General features: G+C 52.0%; 1 protein-coding gene across 1 annotated transcript; it reads right to left on the bottom strand.

Annotated features, from left to right (window-relative positions):
- Positions 1-1335: 1335 nt before the first annotated feature.
- LOC125943962 (histidine-rich glycoprotein-like) lies at positions 1336-3679 on the bottom strand (the record flags this gene model as incomplete). The annotated part of the gene is made up of 4 exons (XM_049663589.1): positions 1336-1610; positions 2016-2060; positions 2376-2807; positions 3231-3679. Coding segments are annotated over 4 exons (978 nt in total), but the record flags the coding sequence as incomplete, so codon positions are not given.
- Positions 3680-21392: the final 17713 nt, after the last annotated feature.

The raw sequence follows: 21392 nt of genomic DNA, 5'->3' as shown, positions 1-21392 counted from the left end.
CTTCTTACCGTTCCCTTTCCATTCTGGTGAACTTGCCAGTATCTAGCATCAACAAGTTCATAGACCAAATCTTCATGATATTAACCGGGCAGCGCGCGCGAGCGAGCTTCTCAGTGCACGCTTTCGGCTACTCACCGAACATCGCCGCCCCAACACCGTAGCAGAAATCTTCCTCGCGGAAGCTCTTCCTACACACCTGAGTTGTATCCAATGGCTGCTTGCCGGTTCTAAGTTACGCAATCCAAGCTACATGCAGCTTGGCCTGCGGGTACGTGTGAAGGCTGACACCGGGCTCCGTTGCGTGCGCGTCCGACACTGCGGTACCGAGCATTAGTGTAGCATGTCGAACGCCTTCAAAGGCAGCCACTACCTGTTATAGTGCTTTCAAGTGTTATGAAGCAGACACGCGAAGCTAGACAACATCCCCACTTAATCAGAACTGTAGCGCAGGTGGGACTAAACTTCCGTTATAAGCTCACTTCGGCACTTCCGAAGCAGACGACGCGGCTGCTGTGTCCACGTGATCCCTCGTACCACTTCACGCCGATGGTGGCGCCAGCTTTTCCAGTGGTCGAGCTCGCCCCCAATACTCCGACATGTTACTTGTACACAAACTCGCGCATGTATGCTGCTTCCGTAAATTCTCAACTTCGTTGAATTGGCTCGCAAAACCAATTAATAAATACACAAATAAATACAGTGAACTAACGCATCTAATAAAAATATAAGAAAATTGCCTGTGCACGTCTTATTGCATGTGAAATGCGTGGAATTCCACGCCCTCATACATGCCTGATACACAGACTGCGATTAGGCGTCGCTTTCACGCGCAAATACTTGCACATCATTGGACGGACAGACTCCCTGGACTGTTCAGTGAGTGGTGTTATAGAGACTATAGACCATGTGCTCGTGGTGTGCCCTGAGTATGCGCGCGCAAGACTGACACTGGCAGCTACCTTGAGGCATTTATACAATGGACCACTGCCGGAAGACCTCTTGCTGGGCCCATGGCCACAGAGTTGGCAGACGACAGAGACAATGCGTGCTATTTCACGTTTCTTAGGCGATACGGACCTGGGCTCACGAGTGTGATAATATTTATGCAATGGGTCCTCTCACCTCGTTCCTCCCACTGTCATCCCCCATTGTGACCCTCTTTCTTCCCCTCTTCCCCTTTCCTTACATAGAGTAGCAGGCCAGATGTTCCATTTTCCGGCCGACCTCTCTACATTTTCAAATCATTAAACTACTTCTTCTGTATAAGCATGATAATAGCTTGTGGTTCTTGGAACCACTGTTAACATCAAGAAACCAAATAACTCTGTTCCTTTAGGTCTTCTTTTTTATTTTATTTATTATTCACACAACAGGTAACAAAGAAACAGAGGCGTTCGTTTGGTTTCCAAGAAATTCCTGTTCCTCAGTCACCCTTCCCTCTGTTGTTTGGCATTATTCGCCCATTCCATGTGGAGCATTGACGCGATGCCTAGCACATCTGGCGAGCCTGTATCACAGATCCTTGTCAGCGATCTTCTATCCACCAAGACTGTCCTTGTCACTTCTTTCGATGCCCGGGATGCTTCCGATGCCTAGGATACTTCCGATGCCTGGAATGCCTGGGATACTTCCGATGCCTGGGGTACTTCCGATGCCTGGAATGCCTGGGATACTTCCGATGCCTGGGACACTTCCGATGCCTGGGGTACTTCCGATGCCTGGAATGCCTGGGATACTTCCGATGCCTAGGATACTTCCAATTCCTGGGATACTTCCGATGCCTGGGATACTTCCGATTCCTGGGATACTTCTGATGCCTGGGATACTTGCGATATCTGGGGTACTTCCGATGCCTGGAATGCCTGGGATATTTCCGATGCCTGGGATACTTCCGATTCCTGGGATACTTCCGATGCCTGGGGTGCTTCCGATGCCTGGGATACTTCCGATGCCTGGCGTACTTCCGATGCTTGGAATGCCTGGGATACTTCCGATGCCTGGGATACTTCCGATACCTGGGGTACTTCCGATGCCTGGAATGCCTGGGATACTTCCGATGCCTGGGGTACTTCCGATGCCTGGAATGCCTGGGATACTTCCGGTGCCTGGGTTACTTCCGATGCCTGGGGTACTTCCGATGCCTGGAGTGCCTGGGATACTTCCTATGCCTGGGACACTTCCGATGCCTGGGGTACTTCCGATGCCTGGAATGCCTGGGATACTTCCGATGCCTGGAATGCCTGGGATACTTCCGATGCCTGGGTACTTCCGATGCCTGGGGATACTTCCGATGCCTGGAATGCCTGGGATACTTCCGATGCCTGGGATGCTTCCGATTCCTGGGATACTTCCGATGTCTGGGATACTTCCGATACCTGGGGCACTTCCGATGCCTGGAATGCCTGGGATACTTCCGATGCCTGGGATACTTCCGATTCCTGGGATACTTCCGACGCCTGGGGTACTTCCGATGTCTGGGGTGCTTCCGATGCCTGGGATACTTCCGGTGCCGGGAATGCTTGGGATACTTCCGATGCCTGGCGTACTTTCGATGCCTGGAATGCCTGGGATACTTCCGATGCCTGGGGTACTTCCGATGCCTGGGGTACTTCCGATGCCTGGAATGCCTGGGATACTTCCAATGCCTGGGATACTTCCAATGCCTGGGGTACTTCCGATGCCTGGGGTACTTCCGATGCCTTGAATGCCTGGGATACTTCCGATTCCTGGGATACTTCCGATGCCTGGGATACTTCCGATGCCTGGGGTACTTCCGATGCCTGGAATGCCTGGGATACTTCCGATGCCTGGAATACTTCCAGTGCCTGTGGTACTTCCTATGCCTGGAATGCCTGGGATACATCCGATGCCTGGAATGCCTGGAATACTTCCGATGTCTGGAATGTCTGGGTTACTTCCGATGCCTGGGATACTTCCGATGCCTGGGGTACTTCCGATGCCTGGGGTACTTCCGATGCCTGGGGTACTTCCGATGCCTGGAATGCCTGGGATACTTCCGATGCCTGGAATGCCCGGGATACTTCCGATGCCTAGGATACTTCCGATGCCTGGAATGCCTGGGATACTTCCGGTGCCTGGGTTACTTCCAATGCCTGGGGTACTTCCGATGCCTGGAGTGCCTGGGATACTTCCTATGCCTGGGGTACTTCCGGTGCCTGGGGTACTTCCGATGCCTGGAATGCCTGGTATACTTCCGATGCCTGGGACACTTCCGATGCCTGGGGTACTTCCGATGCCTGGGATGCTTCCGATTCCTGGGATACTTCCGATGCCTGGGATACTTCCGATACCTGGGGTACTTCCAATGCCTGGAATGCCTGGGATACTTCCGATGCCTGGGATACTTCCGATTCCTGGGATACTTCCGACGCCTGGGATACTTCCGATGCCTGGGGTGCTTCCGATGCCTGGGATACTTCCGGTGCCGGGAATGCTTGGGATACTTCCGATGCCTGGCGTACTTCCGATGCCTGGAATGCCTGGGATACTTTCGATGCCTGGGGTACTTCCGATGCCTGGGATACTTCCGATGTCTGCGATGCTTCCGACACCTGGGGTACTTCCGATCCCCCCAGTACCAGTACTTCCTCCTGCACCACTTGCAGCACCACCCGTTCCCGACGAACTTCCGCTTCCACTCGTACCTGAGCCTGTCCCTTTGTTAGTGCCTCCCATACCAGGGATCATTCCGCTTCCACCGCCACCTAGGCCAGGAATTCCCGCTGTTCCACTACTTCCCGTACTCGAAGGACCTCCGTTACCACTTAGTCCAAACAAGGACGCAATCCCTGTTCCAGTGCTGCCTACGCCTGGCGGGCTGTCATTACCGTCCGTACCGGAACCTGGTGCTCCTCCTTGACCAAGGCTGGATTCTATTTCTTTCACTATACCGGCAGCACTTGTTCCCAGGCTCTTCATTATTTCTGTAAGGCAACGAAAGTATAGCATACTGTGTAATATTTGAAATATGACAAGAACAATGCATCAGGCTCAACGAGCATCGAAAGTTGCGAAAAGCGTACAGCGATAGCGCGGCAAAGCTGTGCGCCTTATCCCTCTCTCGTGAAACCTCATCATCATCATCAGCCTATATTTATGTACACTGCAGGACGAAGTCACACAGAATTTGATGCGATGCTTGCGAATGACAACGTTCCTCATTAAATTATTACGACGGGGAATGCGGTTTAAGCAATTTTGTGGGGACACCTGTTGGAAAACATTACCAACATACGTACGCAGTCCCTGTTGAAAGGCCCAGCAACCAGCCCAGCAAGTTGCTTGCACGCGACATAACCAAGTAAATTTCCTTTCTGAATAATTGATTTATAGGTAAAGTCGAAAGAGAAAAACCGGGTTGCGCTTGAACCTGGACTCGTTAATTCGACTGTACGTAATTAAAAGTGGCATTTTATCGTCGTATACCGTACGCGTCTCACGGCGCTCTTCGCTAACTGTGTATTAGTGTCTGACATAGTGACATATCATCTAAGAAATTCTTGGGAGCCGCAAATACAGACACTTTCTTGCGCATAGGGGCTTCAGTTTAACGCGTGCTTTCTAGCTTTACTTATAGCAAAGCACAACGTGACTTTGCGACATGCAAGACATGGGAAACATGTATCCGCGATACTGTTGAATCAAAGCAAGCGTAATTTTGCAGTTGTAAATGCTTTCTTTCACTGCAGTCCTGTTGTGACCGGACGATCACTACCATGCGTGATAATTCACGAAACTTATTACTAATGCATGCTCTTTCAGGTACAAAAGGTTACAGTGACGTTTCACTTCGTAAACGCGGGTTACGCGCAAGCGTATGGACGTCGCGAACATGCACAGCGAGCACCGTGACGTCGAAGCACAAACGGAAAGGGCACGAACGTGGCGATTCTCTTCTCCACCTCCAGGCGCCTTCCTCCTCCGGCGCTCGCTTCCCTCGCAGCAACAAACATAATCTTGGCGATTTGACAAGCGGGGCATCTACGCTGGCACGTAACAAAGTCACAGGCCTTCGCTGCACACGCAGCACAGTCAGAGCGTAAGCTGGAGGAGCCGCTCCATAAGAGACCGTCTCTTTGCGTTGTTTTCACGAGAACGAACTGAACCAGCGCGATCCTCTACTCTGAGATGCCTGACATGTCGGCCGCGCTCCTATTGTTCGCCCGGGACCGCTGTGTTTCTCCGGCTTTCCGCGAGGTGGCGCTAACTTCTGAGACTACGTAAAACCTCTATATATAAAAAGTAGCGCCATTCTTAGATCTTGCCGCCACCGCGCTCACCCCGGCGTTTCCTCCTTGCCGCCTCCTGTCGCCCCAGCCTCCTCCGCTCCCCCATTGGCCAATCCGTGTCACGTGGAAGCACGCGTTGCGCTTTTGTATATTTTTTTCTTTCCAGCGTGCTCCAACTGCCATTCTCGGGCCTGTGCGACGAAAGTGCTGTACGCACAAACGGATCAAACGTGTTATGGACAAGAACTTCGTTGTGATGGCATGCTGCTGCACCTTAAGTTGCCGCAACCGACAAGGCGAGGGCAAAAGGCTTTTTTTGTTTACCATCCGGCGTGCGCAAACGCTTGCTGCACACTTGATATTTGCGCCGTTTCGCATCATTGCGTTGCTACTTCCAAAACGGCATTATTAAGACCAGTTACTGACTGACGAAGCAAAATCGCGCCTAAAAAACTTCTTCGCAGGGCGCGATCGAAGTTTTCCTCGGATTTCCTCTGGTAGCGCGTGAGCTGTCGTCTGCCACGGCAGGCCCGACGCAGGCGGCGCCACTGTCGATATCGCGCCTCGATAGCGCTGGTCGCGCCGAGCGCGATAGTGGAACGGAGGAGGAGGGAAGTGGATGGCGTTACTTTTTATCATAGAGTTTCTAAATAAAAAACCTAGAGGGAAAAGTGGCGCTAGTGTCTACGGGGGTTCTCCTGAACGTCGCCTCAACCTACATGGGAATGATGGGAAGTACAGGCTTCGGATTGACTTCTGTCTTGAAACTGGTGGCGTTTGCATGCGGCGCAGTAAACGAAGCTGTATTAAAACATTTTCGTGCAAAAATTAGTTTTATTTATGTTGTGTTTTATATAATGCATAATACATTGAATAAAGTTTGTATGACTTTGAGATTGAAGCATGGTTTACCACCAGGGTATGCATCGTTCTGCCTGATTTAGCGCCATTGAATAATTATTTATTTACTTTCACAACAGCAATAACAACCGTGCATGTGCTTATATAAAAAATACTCATCAAATATTTGTGGGAATAAATGTTTTGTATTATGAGAAAAGTTTTGCGCCTTTGAGAAAAATGTTACAAGTGTCGTTTGCTACGACGCCTGCTCGCTGCAAACGCGGGGAAAGTGAACTTTTCTCGCAGACGCACTTGCGAACTCTCTCGCTCTTTCGAAAGGCTGCATCGGCTGTCACGATTGATGAACGTCTTCGAGTACTTTTAAACACATCTGCTGCAGTGCTATCTTGGACGCTTGTGGCCTCTTACGAGCATGCTTCACTATATTTTATGTTGACGTACCGCTTCTTCTGAAGTGCGCGCCAGCAACTGTTATGTCGTGGCTTTGCGCTTACCCGTTTGCGACAGCAGACTACAGCCAGGAAGCAGCAACCTTTCCTACCACAAGTAAGTTTGTGTTCTACGGATTGTAGCAACTGCGCTTGGAGCAAAACTAGCGAAACCAAAACTGACAAAAAATACCTGTAGACTAGTTTGCCAGTCAACAGAATACCAATCCGTAGCCTGTACTTCCCATCATTCCCATGATAGTTGAACGATCGCAGCGCCACATTGCCCTCTAGTTATAGTAATATGAAACTCTATGCTTTTTATATATAGGGGTTTTAAGACTACGTAGGGAGCACGGTGTAAAAAAGGAAGGTGATCCGACGGCGGCGCGAGGCGCGGCCACTTAATGTGACTCTACGCACGCCGCTACCGCAAGGGGCAGCGCCTGTTCTGGCGGCCACTTTTTCACTCGCTTTGCTGGCGCTTTTATGGGCACGCGCGGCAGAAGTGCTTTATTTCGATGAATATATGTCGTTCGCCTGCTTGAAACGACTCTACTTGGTTGGAGGAACGTCCCTTTATATTTATGCCGACATTCCGATTGACTCCGACGCGGCGAGCAGTGGTAAGCGCAGCGCGCCGTCTGCTCGAGCAGACGACGCGTCTCCCTCGTGTTCGAAATGACGGTATTTTGACTGTAAGTGGCATGAAACCTTCTACCTGCTCAGGATTTGGCGTCTAAATAACGAAAAAGTGCATATCTTTGGCTATGGTTGTTTAAATGCTGACAGAGGTCGTAAATTATCCACTGTTGTGCCGCTTCTCTAAGGCCTCCTGAATGCGTGCTGCCCCTAGCGGCGGTGCTCACTTCCGGTCACACGAAGTGGCCGCTCTCTCGCCCCAGCGCGGCCGCGCCGTCGGAACACCTATCTTCTTACACCGTGGTAGGGAGCCTACATGCAAGCGCTTGTATGTAGGCTCCATAAGACTACGCACCGCTTGCTCCGCAATAGAAAGTCACTGCTCCAGTCCCTCTCCGAAGGTTTGCAGCGCTGAACTACGGAAAAATATTGTGCTTCAAGATTTGCGAAGCTAAACAGAGTGAAATTATGTAGTTTTGAAGACGAAACGAGCAAGTAAATGAAGTAAAATAACAATAGCACACTTTTTATTTACTGCAGCAGAAGTGCAGGCTCTTTGCTAACAGGGTATGTTGCTGATCACGTATTGTCACAGAACGGTAATAATCAGATCATACATTGATTCAATATGAAAAACACAAAGCAATAACGCAAAGCGAGGTCAAATACGGCGTCATGCACATAATGATTAGGAAATTATGAACAAAGAAGAAAAAAGTCGCAGTTTCACCCGAAAGGCGAAGCATCAATTGCGATAGCAACTTAGTAGAGAGCTATACGGAGTAAGGATAGTAGTTTTATCAGCTGTATAAACTAGACATGCAGCAGCACCAGCAACGCACAGAACTGTTGTCGACGCCGTCGCCGTTTTGCCCGCGTTCGCACCAAACGCGCGCGGCGTTGGTGACTGTTGCCAGGGCCTCTGGGGTGGCTCGGAGGTTTTCGACGAGATCAGAACGGGAAACTCGTCGAGCAGAGTCGGAAGTCTTTACCACCTTCTCGCCTCGCAACGTTTTACTGCGATAGCAATTATATGGACATTCCAAAGCAATTTCTGCTGTCGGCGTCGCCGTCGCCGTGAGGTTCCGTATGACGTCAATGGCGATGACATCGTCGCCGCGCTCCGGACGCTATATGTGCGAGTGAAAGGGTGCGAGGGACGCGCCCTTTCACTGGGAACGAAAGCACGTCTGAGAGCAAACGCACGTTCTGCGCCGTGCTCGCTGAAGGGCAGCAGAATTAAGCGTTTCTTTCCTCCTTTCCATAGATAGAGAGCAAACGCAACTTTTTCCGTCGCGCGAAAGGCTGTGGGGAGACGGGAAGGAGGGAGGGCAGGCGACGTTTAGCTGCGGCACCAAATACATATTTATATCAAAACGCCGCGCGCGTTCCGTGCGAACGCGGGCAAAACGCCGATGGCGTCGACAACAGTTCTGCGCGTTGCTGGTGCTGCTGCATGTCCAAGTTAATAATACAGCTGATAAAACTACTATCCTTACTCCGTGTAGCTCTCCACCAATTTGCTATCTCAATTGGTGCTTCGCCTTTAGGGTGAAACTGCGACAAATTTTTTATATAAATACGCATTTGGTGCCGCAGCTAAACGTTGCCTCCCCTCCCTCCCTCGCTCCTGTCCACCCACTTCCTTTGGCGCGACGGAAGAAGTCGCGTTTCCTCTATATGTAAAGGAGGAAAGAGACGCTTAATTCTGCAGCCCTTCAGGGAGCACGACACAGAACGCGCGTTCGCTCCCCGTGAAAGCGCGCGTCCCTCGCGCCTTTTCACTCGCACATACAGCGTCCGGCGCGTGGCGATGATTTCATCGCCGTTGACGTCATATTGAACCTCACGGCGACGGCGACGGCAGAAATCCTCTTTGAATGATCATATAATTGCTATCAAATTGAGAGAAATCCTTGACCTCACTAACCTATGGTCACTGCACTTAACCTTACCTAACACTTCTACATCCTGCACTATGCTTGGAGCGGCAGAGAGTATGAAATCTATTTCATTCCTTGTTTGTTCATTATGGCTTTTCCAGGTCCACTTCCTCTTGCTGCGCTTCCTGAAGAAGGTATTCATTATTCAGAGCCTATTCCTTTCCGCGAATTCTACTAACATCTCTCCTCTTGCATTCCTAGTAGCGATGCCGTAGTTGCCAATTGCTTGCTCACCAACCTGCTTTTTCCCCACTTTTGCATTGAAGTCACCCATGACTAAAGTATCCTGAGTTTGCACCTTTCTCATTGCGAGTTCAACGTCTTCATAAAACTTATATTTCTTCATCATCGTGACTAGAGGTTGGGGCATAGGCTTGTACTACCTTCATTTTGTACCTACTATTCAGCTTTATTACGACGACTGCTACCCTCTCATTAATGCTGTAGAATTCATCAATGTTGCCCGCTATGTTGTTATGAACTAGAAATCCTACCCCGGATTCTTTCTTATCTGGAAGACCTCTGTAGCAGAGGACGTGGCCGTTAGTCAGCACTGTGTAAGCCTCACCAGTTCTTCTAGCCTCACTAAGGCCAATAATATCCCAGGAAATGCCTGATAATTCTTCAAATAGTCCTGCTAAGCTAGCCTCACTCGAGAGGGTGCGCGTGTTGAACGTTGCCAGGTTCAGTTTTCATTGGCAGAGATTCTTAGCACCCTCTGCCGCGTAGCAGGTCTGATCGCCGCCTTGGTCAGGTGCTCCGCAGCCACTGGGAACTGAGGGCCATGTGTTAATTGTCGGAGTCATGAGGGAGGTAGTGGCCGAAAACTGCACCAGGGAGGCCAATTCCTGTTCTGGTGAGGGAGTGACTTTGATGAAGCTTAGTGGGCCTTCCTAGTTTGGTTGCACCTGAACTAGTATAGCCCCACTAGCTCTCGGCGATATATATATATATATATATATATATATATATATTGCCGGTGTCAGGCACCACTCCATGCCTGAAAGTGTGGTGGACTGGAGTAGGATTCGAACTTACGACCTTCAGATTTGAAGCCGGGTATTCTACCTCTGCTCCACGCTCCACGATGATGAAGTTAGGAAATTTGCAGGCGCAAGTTGGAATACGCTATCGCAAGACAGGGGTAATTGGAGATCGCAGGGAGAGGCCTTCGTCCTGCAGTGGACATAAAATATAGGCTGATGATGATGATGATGATAATTGCTATCGCAATAAGAAGAATATGTAAACATTTTATCGCAGGAATAAGTATGACACTGTTATGCATATTAGCAGAAGTCCCAGCTATGAAGAAAATGAAAAAGATAGACAGTTAATGGGGAGGAAGAAGAAGAAGCCGACCAGTGCGGACGTGGATATTTTGGCTCCCGCTTCTGCACACGTTTTCGGACTTATTTTTGTGATTCCTAGCAGCGAAATGTGCACAATTCGACGCAGTTTCTTCTAAGGAACACGCCGATGAATGATGTTTGCCGGTCAGTGTACTCTTTTTCAAGTTTCGAGACGTGTTAGTTCGGACTACGCCGCAGCTCGGCTAGCCCTATCGGACTAGGCCTATCGTCGGCGGTGAGGAGCGAGCAGGCCCAGGCCTCGCTCGTACGTGTGCGCGGCAGTATGCCCGCTATGGAGACAGTAGTGGAGGGAGAGGACATCTCCCGACAAGAAGCGAATCGCCCGGGCTGGACGACGGCCATGGGCAGAAACAAGAAGGCCAAACCGGGACCGACCGTTCCGGACCGAGGCAACGAGGAACGAGCAGAGACGAAGGGCGGCCGCCACACGGCCGGCCCGCAGAGCGCGTTCAAGCGCCTCGTCGCCGCATCGAGACCCCCCCGGCTACCGAGGGATCACATTCACATCATAGTGAGGCTGAGAGACGGCCTCAACGTGAAAAAAGTGAGTCAAATTCGCCTAGCGCAAGAGCTAGCAATGGCGTCCTCGCTCACGCCGAACGAGACCGAGGAAGACATCGTTTGCCCGAACGCAGCCCAGAACATTCTCGTCGTGTCCACGCCGACCGAGAAGAACGCGAACGCATACGCCGGAGTTCACCAGCTTCACCTAAGAGAAGGCGCATTCAAAGTGGCCGCATACATTGCGGCGCCGGACAACACGTGCAAGGGGGTCATCAGAGGAGTGGACCCCGAAATCAACGAGGCCCAGCTTCAGGCCATGATCGTGAATCAAAGAAATCCCAAGGTCTTGGAAGCCAAGCGGATCAAAAACACCCCGACGGTGGTAGTGCTCTTCGACGGCATGAAAGTGCCGGATTATGTCATGTGTGGCGTAAGCCTAATACGCTGCACGCTATACAGGCGGCAGAACGACGTGTGCTACGGGTGCGGTGACTTGGGCCACAGAGTCGACGTCTGCCCAAATCCTGACAAGAAGAGGTGCCGCGGCTGCGGAGGCAACGACCCGGCCGAAGACCACCAGTGCTCGCCCAAGTGCGCCCTCTGCGGGGGCCCACACCCGACGGCGGACGGCAAGTGCAAGCAACGATACCAAGTTCCTTACGCCGTGCGGCGCCGGAGGCCCCGACGCAGAAAGGCGAAGAAACCGCAGCTGCAAAGTCAGCCACAACGGCTGGAGAGCATATCACGCGATTCCAGAGTGGCAAGCGCCCCCAGACGGGGACGTTCGACAACGCCGACACGACGACAACGCAGCCGATCGAGAGGTCGCTCCCGCTCCAGGGGGCGCTCCCGCTCCCAAGTACGCATTCAAGAGGGGCCGACCTGGGCGGACCGGGTCAAGCTAAAGCCGCAGCCGAAACCACAACCAAAGGTAACGCAGGTAGCATTGCGAAAGCATAACAGGGAAGACCCTAGAATAGCTCAACTTGCGGAAGAAAACGCGCGCCTCAAGGCGGAGATTCAGCAAATGAGGGCGGATTTCGAATCGTTTCGGAAACAAGGTTCCACTCCCCAGCTAGTCGAACAACAGCAGCAGCAGGCGTCGCAAAATACACCGACCCCGCAAGGGGAGCAGTCGGTTCGCTCGGTCAAACGCAGGGCCCCTCCTCTGACGGAGGAGAGAAACCTGGCGGAACCAGAGTCCAGTAGCATCCTATTGGGAATTCAGCAGTCGATTAGCTCTTTGCAGCTAATGGTCCAGCAACTAGCGGAAAGCATGGTAGCGCTCGCGGCAAGAGTGACACGTATCGAAGCACACATGGCACCTGCAGGTGCTAAACAAATCCAAGGTGTCAATCATGGCGAAAACTCAACTATAGAGCTGGTCGTGTGGCAGTGGAATTGCGCTAGCTTCAAAAAGCGCAAGGCTCCGCTGCTGCAGTTCCTTGCCTCACAGGCGGACAAACCGCACGTCATAATCTTACAAGAAACTTTCGGTAGCGAGGTGACCCTGCCCGGATACCGGGTCGGCTCGTCGAAATTCGAACAGGGTAAACGCAGAGTGGCGACCCTCGTCGCGAACAAATGCTCTTTCCAGGAACGAGATTTGAAATTAGGCACCGTGAAAGCGGAGGCAACCGCGATCGAAATCATACCGAATGGTTGGCTGAAAAACAGCGTATTCGTAGTGAACGTCCACAGCTCGCCCTCTGACCACAGACAGTCGTTCGCATCGATAATAACGAAGGCGACCTCAATGGTCAGGGGTGCCCCACTAATAGTGGCTGGAGATTTTAACGCGCCCCACGAAGCCTGGGGTTACGCAAGGCCAATGCCCAAGGGAGAGCGGCTATTGGAGGCAGTCACTAAGTGCTCGCTAGAGCTGGTGACGGACCCCCGCTATCCGACTCGACTAGGCACGTCGGTGGCGCGGGATACGACGCCCGACCTGACCTTCGTCAAAAACGTGAGAGGGGCCGAATGGCGAAACCTGCACGAGAACCTCGGCAGCGACCACTACATTCTGCCGGCGCGATCCCCATCAGGGCGGCACCACCGAGAAAATTTAAGGTCACCGACTGGGACGCTTTCCGCAAAATAAGGAAGGAAGACACAAGCGAATACGCGGACCTAGACAGCCTCTTTCGAAGGCTCCAAGAGGACGTTAGCACCGCGACGAGGGTCGTCCAAACCGAACTGAACGTGGAAAGGATGGACGCGAGATTGGCACACCTATTAGAGGCAAAGAATTCCATCACGGCCAGGTGGAAAACGCAAAGACTTAATCGCAGACTGCGAAACAAAATAGCTGCACTAAATAGGGAAATCGAAGTGCACTCGATCGAGCTTTCCAAGCAACAGTGGAACGAGGTGTGCGCGTCGGTAGACGGACAAATGCGAGCCGGAGGCAAATGGAACCTCCTAAAGAAACTGTTAGACGACAGGCAATCCAAATGTAATCAGAGATTGGCAATCGATGGGATTTTACACAAGGAAAAGGAGCGGGGCAAAACGGAGAGCGAGCTCCTAAAGGAGCTGGCGGAGACGTATTTGCCACTGAGCCCGTCGGGCGACGGCGACTATCCACAATACGCTGGCGCAGAGGTCGAAGAACTCGACGCACCTTTCACGGAATCAGAAATTTGGGATGCCTTACAAGGCCTCAACGGACGCTCGGCGACGGGCCCGGATGGGGTCTCGAACAAACTGTTGAGAAAGCTAGACGGAAAGTCGGTCGAGAAGCTCACTGAAGAAATCAACAGAGCGTGGGAAACGGGACGAGTACCCGAGGTCTGGAAAGAGGCCTCGGTCATACTAATACCAAAACCCGGTAAGCCACTTGCGCCGGAGAACATGCGGCCGATATCGCTAACCTCGTGCGTGGGCAAAACAGCGGAACATGCCATACATAACCGAGTATCGCGGTACATAGAGAGAGAGGGCCTCTTCCCACACAACATGTTGGGCTTCAGACCGGGCCTCTCTACACAGGACGTAATGCTACTACACAAGAAGCATATAATCGACGGCATGACCAGAGACACCAGGGGCATACTGGCCCTGGACCTAACGAAAGCGTTCGACACGGTCAAACACCGATTTCTACTGGAAACGATCTCGGTGATGGGGCTCGGCCGGAAATTCCACTCTTACATAAGCTCCTTCCTCAGAGACAGGAAGGCCACGATCAAAATAGGACAGGCCACGTCCGATTGTTACACGCTGGGTGCGAAGGGCACCCCACAAGGGGCGGTGCTCTCCCCACTATTATTCAATCTAGCAATGAAAGGGCTCTCGGACCGGCTGACAAGAGTGACCAATGTCAATCACGCCCTGTACGCAGACGACATTACGGTGTGGTGCAAGGGAGGGTCCGACGCAGATGTCGAGCGGGCTCTACAAGAGGCGCTGGACACAACGGAAGAGTACCTAATGAAAACGGGACTCCTGTCACCCAGCAAATCGGAACTGTCGTTTTACAGGCCCTCGAAACAGGGCATGAGGAATTTGACGCCGATCGATCAAATCCCAATCAAATTACATACGACCGACGGCCAGCCGATCCCCAGAGTGGACACTATAAGAATCCTGGGGCTGCTAATTGAGGCTAAAGGCGGTAACACGCAAACCGTCATGAAACGCACGTCCAAAACGGAGAACATGCTCCAGCTGATCCTCAGGGTGACCAACCGCAGGGGAGGGCTCAGCGAGAGCTGCCTCATCAGACTTTACCACGCCTTCCTCATGAGTCACGTAAATTACGTAGCCTCGGCGTTAAAATGGACCAAGAGAGACGCGGCCAAGATAGAGACACTGATGCGCAAGAGCATCAAAAGGGTGCTAGGTCTTCCGATTATTACAAGCACAGAGCGGCTCGATCGGTTAGGGGTCCACAACTCGCTAGCAGAAATCATCGAAGCACAGACCAAGGCACAGGTCGTGCGGCTGTCGACCACCAGGGCCGGCAGACGCATCCTAGAAGAAGCAGGCATAAATGCAGAGGCAGAGTGCAACGCACGCAAGGTCGCGCTCAGCGCGTCGGTCAGGGGCACTTTCAAGGTTGAACCGCTTCCGAGAAACGTCCACCCGCAATTCAATGAGGGGCGCCGAAAGGCGAGAGCCCGAGCACTACTGAAATCGACCGCCAACTGCCCGGGACTGGCGGCATTTGTAGACGCGGCCCAGTATGGGCGCAGCGACCGGTACGCCGCCGTCTCGATACGCTGGGATGGTACGATCATCAACGCGGCATCGGTCAAGGGGGTAACGTCCGAAGTGGCCCAACAGGTGGCAATAGCCATGGCAATGAGGGACTCCGAACGTCCTTACGTGTACACAGATTCTCGATCGGCGGCCAGAGCATTCGCCTCGGGCTCCATATCGCGGGAAGCGGCGGCCGTCCTCGGCAACGAGGGAGCCGCGGGTCATCACATCGTCAAATGGTTTCCGGCCCACATGGGGGCCGACGTGCACCCCGACTTTCCCAACGCCAACGAGCTGGCGCACGACCGCGCGCGAGGACTCACGCCCCGCGGCGATCGTGGCGAGCGAAGTGACGGGGAGGGAGGGGAGCACCGAGACCCGCTGCTCACCTTCAACGAAATAACAACGCACTATCAGCTGTCGAGGAGGGCCTTCCTGCTCCCCCACGCAGTCATCGATATTCAGAATGCTTCAGACAGGGTCGTTCCCCTCGAGAGGCAGACTGAGCCTTTATTCACCAGAGTTAGAGCCGCAATGTCCGGATTGTGGCGAATCTTACTGCTCGCTAGCGCACATGCTATGGCAATGCTCCGCGTTAAGCGGCACCATGTTCCGTAAAGAAGAAGACTGGGAGGACGCCCTGCGAAGCGACGTCCACCAGACCCAGCTCCGGGCTGTCCAGAGGGCTCACGAAAGGGCGGAGGCTCACGGGCTTCCCGTCCCAACGTGGGTGCGGCCCGCGACCCCTGCCGACCACTAAACAAAGAGTGGGTGAGGAGGGGTTCCTCAGGACTCATTAAAGTTATTTCCTCCTCCTAGACAGTTAATGGAGATGCAAAACAGGAAATGACTTTGCTATCACAAACAAGGGTAGGGAAATGAGGGGATTCATTATGCCATAGTTATGAAGGAAGCAAACAATTATTGAAAGCAAGGAATAGGGAAGAAAGGCTCCCCAATTTATACCGCTGTCATCATAGTTTTTCATGTCTGCAGTCCAATATAATCAATTCACTAAAGGAATAAAGAGTATCAAAGTCTACAGTTATTAAATGCAGTTTCAATATTGATGGGATTAGATGCAGATGTCGGTTTCATGAATTTTTTTAACATGAGCTCTACAAAAACCTCCCGTGGTAGTCGTTGCAGCATCCACATTTGAACACAGGTAAGACTGCGATTACAGTCACGCTGTGCTACAAACACTGCTCCATAGGTTACAGGAGAGATTTTTGGTGTGATAGCATTCTACATATTTCTTCAGACCACAAAGAACTAATGAGTTCTACTGTCGGGTAATAGAGGCCACCCCTAATATCTTGGTGGGAAATCAACCCATACATAGCAGAGTTTCCCTTTGGCTTCTTAACTAAAGCCACACAGTTCGCACACGCAATTTTTTCACTAATTACGCGAGATATAAAAGACAGAAGATCCAGGGAGCTCTTTGCACTGATCGACATGCAAAAGGGCACGCAGCAATACCGTGCGGTTGGGCTTCGACTGCAGTTATTAGGCCGAGAAATGAAGCTGCAAGACATGATAAAAAGTAGCACGTCGGGCGCCGAGAAAAACTAAGACCTAGAACGTTAATCAGCATTCTGAATGGGCTACCACAGAGACTGCGCGGGCGCTGGTGGTGCTGGTGGGGTGCACGATAGTGTCAGAACACAGCGCCGCTGCGCGGCAGCGGCGCGCGTAACAGTATAGGGTTGATCGGGGGCTTCGGCGCTAACGCGCCAGGCATCCTAGTAAAGGGGGCGTTGACTGAACGGTCCGCCCAGCGTTGACGGTGAGCTGCGGCTTGTGCTGCTCTCTGTACAGTGGTCTGCTGAGCTCGACATTCCCTGGGTGCAGCCACGCACGTAGCTCTACTATTAGCTTCTTCAGCAGCAGTTCGTACCTTGCGAGGAGGCGCCATAACGTTTATACCGAAGAGTAAACCCAGATATCGAGACTACGCGGCGCACATGTCACATCCCTTGACACGTGGCACGATACGATGCAGCTGCTACATGTCGTGGCACATGGCAGAATACAACGCAACTGCAATGCAAAGTTTGCACGTATCGACTTTACGCGGCGCGCATTTCCCATCCCGTGTAACTGCTACATAGCGTGCCGTCTGGTGCAATAATATGCAGCCGCAATGCAAAGTGTGCACGTATCGACGCTACGCGGTGTGTATCTCACATCGCGTGAGTGCGCTAGGGCGCCTGTATAGGGCATGTTTCTGCAGTAGCTACCAAGCGGTGAAATAGCGCAGTGGTACAGTAACTGACTCGTACAGTAACTGACTGGTTATTTTTTTATCATTCCTGGCGATAGCTGCGACGGACACCGGCGGTGGCGGTGGCGGACAACATCGCCAACCGAAACAGCTATTGAGCCTGTAGCATACTCGCCCCAAGCAGGAGCGAAAAGAAGACGACTACACTCCTTGAAGTTTGGGACAAGAACTAGTTTATTTTCCAAGAAAAACATGCTTCGAAAACGATAACACAAAAGAGGCGTGTAGGCTGCATATCTCCCGCGGCGCGCCGGAGATAACGTGAGGCATGTTGGCAGCGTATGCGCCTTGCGCTGCCGTCGTATGAATTGATATGCGCACACAAATAAAAATTATCACGATCAGCGGGCATCAACGCCCGCTACAAGGGCTCCCCCACTAGACCGCGGAGCAAGAAAAAAAACAAGCAAATGTGCGAGTTAGTCCATGAGGTGAGCCGGTTTTACGCGGTCGAGAGAAACGACATAGAGAAAGAAATTCAACAAGAGGGGACACTCGGCAAAAACTGGCAACAGGAAACACGTCACCATACGTCACGCTATGCTTTTGACACCGAACGTTAGCTGCCGCGAGCATCGAAAAAAAAAAGAAAGTGAACTTAAGTTAACAGGTATTCATTTATTTTTTTAATGCTTTGCCGCGAAAACTAAAACGTTTTGCGTATAAATGAACTTAAGCTTTGCGACTCATTTTCCTTGCCTTACCACAGCCACAGGTCAATGACGCGCCAGATACATGCGTCATCTGCCAGACACTCCCCCGAAGCCAGCGAGGATGGCTGCGCGCGCGTTTGAGCGCTCGCGCGCGGCGACGCGTCTGTCTCATTCTTTTTTTTCTTTTTTAAATGTAACCTGGTTTATTGGGCTCTCGGCGTATTCTTGCGTTCCTTCTGCACTGGGACAAGACACCACTGCACTATTGGACTACGGCAAGGTGAGAAATCTTGTTTCACAGTCTACGACGCAATTAGGCTTACGGCACGGGACCGAGACTTAAGACGCAGTTAGCGAAAAACAGCTCGGCCATCCTGGCGCAGTTAATTTGAGTAAATGAATCGTGCTGAGACGTGGTTCCCACGCTTCCTAGGGGACTATTGTAACTTATTTCGGTCTTTGAGCCACACTGGCCGCACAGGGCGCCATGCCGCAGTTAGCGAGAACTCAGCCGTGGTGTGTAGTCTAGTGCATCTTGCTAGGAGAAGTTTGTGCCGCTTTCTCTGACGCCAGACATTACTGAAAAGTAATTTCGTCACTTTCTGGGGTACTTTTGAGGCACGCTGGCCGCACAGCGCGCTGTGACGCAGTTAGCGATAAGCAGCTCGGCCGTGGTGATAAAGTTAGTTTGGCGTGTAATGAATCTTAGAGGGACAAGTCTGTGACGTTTTTTGTGGCTCCGCAACAACATATACTTTCTTTCGGTACTCACGCCTCTTGAAACGCGATGGGCGATTGCCAAGAGTGATAACATGGGGTGTGCTGCTGGCGCCGGCAGAACGCGCGAACGACGAACATATCAGAAACTTGTAATTCGAAAATTACGTCTTCTAAAGGACTGAAAAAAAAGGCATTGCACCCACGCATTTGTCTTGAGTGCCTGTTGCGTCCGTCTCTGTGTATGTCGCGTACCGTTGCGTCGCCCGAGGCCGAGTTTTGGAAACGCGAAGTCGCTCGTGTATTTGTGCTGCCTAAGTGCAGGAAATAATGCCCGGAAGTTGGGGAACGCTTGGAAATCAGATGTTTTCATATATGTTTGGGATGAGTCGGGTATTTTCTACGCCATGTATGTAAAAGCGAATTGCTTTTGTGTGTAATGCCGCCCATTCACAGCCTTCGCACGTTTCGCCTCGCAGTATTCATATGTCTAAATACCAAAATGACTCATGCTTGTAACATGCTGTTACGTGCTTGCAAATGTAACATGCTTGTAATTTACTTTTTTTTTCAGCTGGTACCGTCCGGTGGAGCTTCATACAGGAACTACTGCCTTACCTGCTGGTGTCACAACGTTGGATGAACGCACGAAAAGCGCGGAACGAGCTTTTATAGAGCAAAATAAATATTTCCTCATTGCACAAAAGGTCTTGCGTCTACTATGTGAAATTGCACGTGGCACAGATTCGATGGGACTTTACGAGATCATTCGCAATCATTTTGACTTAATAATAAACCGATTCTGCACGAAGAGCAAAAAAAAAAAAAGGGAAATGGGAGGGGGGGGGGTGCAGCCGGCGTGCTAGGTTGCGTTCAAAATACGCGCGCCCAAAACCGAAACCGGAAGTGATGCAAGTGATCGACACCGACCGCTTGGCACGCTGCAGTCAATTCGGCCGCTGGGCCCTATGGGAGTGTCCCCTCTTGTTGAATTCCTTTCTCTATGGAAACGACGTCATCTCTGTCGCGCACACGAATGGTCACAGTTTTGTGCGACCGCGACAGCACACGGTAGGGCCCGTCGTACGCAGGAGTCAACGGCGCTTTCACTGTGTCCCGTCGCACGAACACATGGGTTGCCACAATCATGTCTGGGAAGGAAAACGCTCTTTGGTTGCGGCTGACGCGTGGCGCGTTGGATTTCAGGTGCTCCAACCAGGAATGTAGCCTTTCCATATGTTCTGAAATTGTCGGCGTAGGGCTTGGTTTCTCACCAAGAATTTTCCCCCCGGTAGTCGGATTGTAGAGCCGTACAGCATTTCTGCTGCACTGAATCCAAGGTCTTCTTTAAGCGCGGTACGCAGGCCCAGAAGAACGAGAGGGAGCTTCTCCACCCAGTGCTCTCTATCCAATTTGGCCGTTAAAGATGCCTTCAGTTGGCGGTGTAGACGCTCCACCATTCCATTGCTCGCTGGGTGGTAAGCAGTGGTGTACTGGAGCCGCGTTCCCAGAAGCCTTGCCAGCGCAGAGAATAGGTTGCTCTGGAATTGTCGGCCGCGGTCAGTCGTTATGCGCAGTGGGCAGCCATAGCGTAAAACTCATGTGGCCACAAACGCCTGTGCGATGGTCCCGGCTGCGATGTCCAGAATCGGCGTCGCCTCAGGCCACCGTGAGTAGCGGTCGACACAGGTGAGCAGGTATCTGTAACCCTGGGAAGGAGGAAGAAGTCCTACCAAGTCCAAGTGAACGTGGTCGAAACGAGACTCTGGTGGCCGAAATGCTTGGAGTGCTGTGCGCGTGTGACGAGTCACCTAGACTGCTTGACATGTTAGGCACGTCTTCGTCCAGTGTCGAATGTCGGCGTTAATTCCTGGCCACACAAAGCGGTCCGTGACGAGCCTCTGCGTCGCGCGGATTCCTGGGTGGCTGAGGTCGTGAAGGCTGTCAAACACTGCATGCCGAAACTGGACGGCGACGAAGGGTCTTGGAGCTTTCTGCGATGTGTCGCATGTGACCATCGTCTGTGTATGGTAGGGGGATCTCTGCGAGCACAGTGACCGTGGATTCTGCTGCATCTCGGTTAGCTCTGGGTCTTCCCGCTGGGCAGCGGCTAATGCCTCAAAGTCGACGGACGCGGAAACGTTGTCGATAAGGGGGGTGCGTCGGCTGCTTGATGTTCAGTGTCCGCTATCTAGCGGATGTCCGGGGGAAAATTCGGAAATGAATGAAAGTTGGCGCAGTTCTCTTCCGAATATGAGGAACTGTTGTTCTTGAACGCATATGTCAGCGGCTTGTGGTCCGTTAAAATGTGGGAAGTGCGACCTTCGAGGAAGAAACGGAAATGCTTTACGGAGCAATAAATGGCCAGCATCTATCTTCCAAAGGTGCTGTAGCGCACTTCCGCTTGTTTCAGACATTCGAAAAGAAACCTATCGGTTTCCAGTCCTTGCCGTCGTATTGTTGCAACACTGCTCCCATGCTGTCGTTGAAGCGTCAACCATGAGCCACGTTGGGCGAGTCGGAAAG

Source organism: Dermacentor silvarum, chromosome 3 (genome assembly GCF_013339745.2).
Source record: "Dermacentor silvarum isolate Dsil-2018 chromosome 3, BIME_Dsil_1.4, whole genome shotgun sequence".
NCBI lineage: Eukaryota > Metazoa > Arthropoda > Arachnida > Ixodida > Ixodidae > Dermacentor > Dermacentor silvarum.
The sequence above is the reverse complement of the archived record's forward strand: the minus strand, read 5'-3'. Positions and strand labels throughout refer to the sequence as shown.